Below are 3,459 nucleotides of genomic sequence, written 5' to 3'. Positions count from 1 at the left end.
ATCTATTTTTGTAAAAAGTGTCAAAATGGGCCCATTGCCCCACCCCTGGGGCAATGGGCCCATGGGCTTGGGGCAAGGCGCCCACCCTTGGTCCCTTTACCGCAATTGCATATATTTCGTTTAAAAATGATAAAATAAGTACAAGAATATAATATACACGTGTAACTTCAGGGCACGCGCGTTATGCGAAGTACAAGAATATAATATACACGTGTAACTTCAGGGCACGCGCGTTATGCGCAGTACAAGAATATTAATATACACGTGCAACTTCAGGGCACGCGTGTAATGTGAAGTACACTATATTAATATACACGTGTAACTTCAGGGCACGCGTGTTATGCGGATAACAGAGAATAATGGATAATGGAATCAATAAGCACTAAAACGTTTCAATAGTGTAGAATATACCATTAACTGCGCCATAGCCTGTAGACAATGCTGGAACTTAAAAAAATTGTGTGTTTAAGCAATGATGAGCGCATACTGTGAAAAGTATACGCAATGAGGAGTGTTTAAACAGAGAAGTGATGAATGAATGATGAACAATGATGAATGAATAATAAAAAAATGACGGGGGCAAATAATAGAAGGTATTTGCAATTAGGAGTGGTATCAATGGTGCGTGGAGACAGTGAAGAGTGCTGTCAAAAGTGCATGGAGAGAGTGCAGAGTGCTATCAATGGTGCGTGTGGACAGTGAAGAGTCAATCAATTGCGCGTTTAGACAGTGAAGAGTTCCATCAATTGTGCGTGGAGACAGTGAAGAGTTCCATCAATTGTGCGTGGAGACAGTGAAGAGTGCTATCAAAGAAGAGCGAGAAGCATCTTCTCACAACCGCATATGAAGAATCAAGTTTATCCAATGAATCGTGTAAATAAAATTTAAATTCACATACTGTGATCGACACAAAGCCCGTCATCAAAATATCGAAAGGCAAATCTCAACTGAATGTATCGAATTATTCACCTTATCTTAATACGTTACCTCTCACCGCATACTAATACGCTACCTCTCAGAGTATACTAATACGTTACCTCTCACCGTGTACTAATACATTACCTCTCACCGTGTACTAATACGTTACCTCCCACCGCATACTAATACGTCACATCTCACCGTATACTAATACGTTACCTCCCACAATATACTAATACGTTACCTTTCACCGTGTACTAATACATTACCTCTCACCGTGTACTAATACATTACCTCTCACCGTGTACTAATTCGTTACCTCCCACTGCATACTAATACGTCACATCTCACCGTATTCTAATACGTTACATATCACCGAATTCTAATACGTTGCATTTCACCGTACTCTAATATGTTACCTGTCAGCGAATACTACAAGTAATTTAAACTCTCCAATATAATTTTTCACTCCAGGCGATGCTGTTGGTGGTATGTCCGTGTTCAAGAGCCACTATGCCATCCTACAGCCTTTGATATCAACCTTGGCGGAGAGAGGACACGAGGTGGGCCAGTGCGCCGACAGCTGGTGTCATAAAGTTTAAAAAAACTTTTCAAAAATAAAATAATACGATATGTTTTGACGCAGGTATGCAGGGCAGCGAAATATTTGATTTGAAGTATTTTCGGTCTGTTAAGAAATTTACGTTTGCTTCGGTCCTTGGCATCCTTAGTAAGCGTTTGGGAAGCAGCAGTGCCAGGCCACACCTCACTTAATGGATAAAATAAGCTTTAATATCTATCACATCTATCTCAAATTACCAATTTTTGTGTTTAATTAAAAATAATTTCTACAAAGTGAATATCCCTAAAGAGTAAGTCTGAATACGTACGATCAATCAGGGAGTTTTATGGAAATGCCGGTGTTGAAAAAGACCTATATCGTAATTGAAGGTGACTAAAACTCGGTAATCAAATAATGCTTATAACCGAAAGTACATTATCATCCTATAAATATGATTGTATTTTAAAGCTGTTTCTCGTGTGTAGTAAACGCAACTTGAACTTACAGGTCTCCGTACTGAGTCACGTCTATCTCAGTCAACGGCATCCTAACGTCTCGTACTACGACTACAAATATGATTTGGACGATTTTTTCAACATGGATCATTTCAGAAATACTTACGAAACTGCAAAATGCGTCAGAGACATCGCTAATTTCACCAGCCACTTAGCTACGAAGCTCTACGATGACCCGGCCGTGAAAAATATCATTGCCAAAAAGAACGAGTTCGACCTCGTCATCTCTGACCAGTTTGCTTTTTTGGTAAATTTCGAATTAGTTTGAATTATGCAAGAATCGACCGTAATTTTTGTATGAAGCTCATAAATTTGAATTTTTGCGCTATTTTATGTGCGATCGTTAAATGGCTATTTCAGTCTTTCTTTTGTAAAATATACAAATGGTCCCAATATATTATTCTCTATGGTGCAGGTTACCTACCCCTTGATGGTGAATATGACTCACATCTTGTTTACCGCGTCGTATCTCACCTCCTTGCTGAGTGCTTACCAGGGTAACGTCTTTAACCCTGCTGCGGTGTCAAACGGCGTCACAGATTACCCTAAACCCTACTCCTTCCTAAGCCGAGTCAAGAATATTTTGGTTACCCTTGGCTACGCCTACATTTGGCTTTGGAGTGTCAGGTCGCCAGCTGAAGACGCGGTGAGGCAAATTTAATCATGTTTCTATATCAGACTAAGAACTTTCGGTTATGTTTAATTTTATATGAGTACATTAGAAGGGCATCGAATGCAATTTGAAGATTCTGACTCATCGGGATTCAAGTCTCTTCTATTCGTGATATTTGCCTCCAAGTTGAGGACCCAACTAACCCACCACGCTTGCCTGTAAATCACGAGGTCGGATTTACAGTCTTAACTGTAAATCCCCGCACTAAAGTGTAATGTAAAATACAAACGCTTGATATCAATGCTCTCCAGGTCACTGAAGTTCAGTTATGCGTTTAGGTTGTCATAAATTTGCTACTCCTTTTTTGACCATCGTCTTCCTACTATTTTTGGTGAACACTGAACAATATGTATAGTTTTGAATTTTTATTATCTAAATCGGAATTGGCTTTACTTTCATTTTCCTCCATGAAACCAGCCCTCCCCCCCCCACACACACACCAAACTTCGGGTATGTGTCGTCTAGACCTTGTGTATTTTTAGCCTAAAGTTTGGAAGTCACTACTCTATGCCTTCTTCTCAATATGTTAATTATGATCTTTTAATTTCACCAAACTAATAGTGTGCGTATTATGTGCAGATATCCAAGATCTTCCCAGGCTTGCCTTCTTCCTATGAAGTTGAACGGAACGCAAGCCTAATATTCTTCCACTCGCACCTTGCCCTAGACGGAGCCTTCCCTCTCTTGCCGAACCAAATAATGTTGGGAGGCATGGTAGCTCGAGACCCTGAACCCCTTCCTAAGGCATGGAATGATTAATGAACCCTAATGATTACCTGTCTGATTAGGTA

At 40.0% G+C, this 3,459-nt stretch overlaps 1 protein-coding gene across 1 annotated transcript; it reads left to right on the top strand.

Moving 5' to 3' along the window:
• The first annotated feature begins 1,409 nt into the window (after positions 1–1,409).
• Positions 1,410–3,448, top strand: LOC108673253 (UDP-glucosyltransferase 2-like). The gene is made up of 4 exons (XM_018161054.2): positions 1,410–1,481; positions 1,988–2,242; positions 2,411–2,641; positions 3,248–3,448. Exons 1-4 carry the CDS (start codon positions 1,410–1,412, stop codon positions 3,425–3,427), a joined length of 738 nt encoding a protein of 245 aa, XP_018016543.1. The 3' UTR covers positions 3,428–3,448.
• The last annotated feature ends 11 nt before the right edge of the window (positions 3,449–3,459 follow it).

Source organism: Hyalella azteca, unplaced genomic scaffold, assembly GCF_000764305.2.
Source record: "Hyalella azteca isolate HAZT.00-mixed unplaced genomic scaffold, Hazt_2.0.2 contig14628, whole genome shotgun sequence".
Taxonomy (NCBI): domain Eukaryota; kingdom Metazoa; phylum Arthropoda; class Malacostraca; order Amphipoda; family Hyalellidae; genus Hyalella; species Hyalella azteca.
Note: the sequence above shows the minus strand (reverse complement) of the source record. Positions and strands in the feature narration are given on the sequence as shown.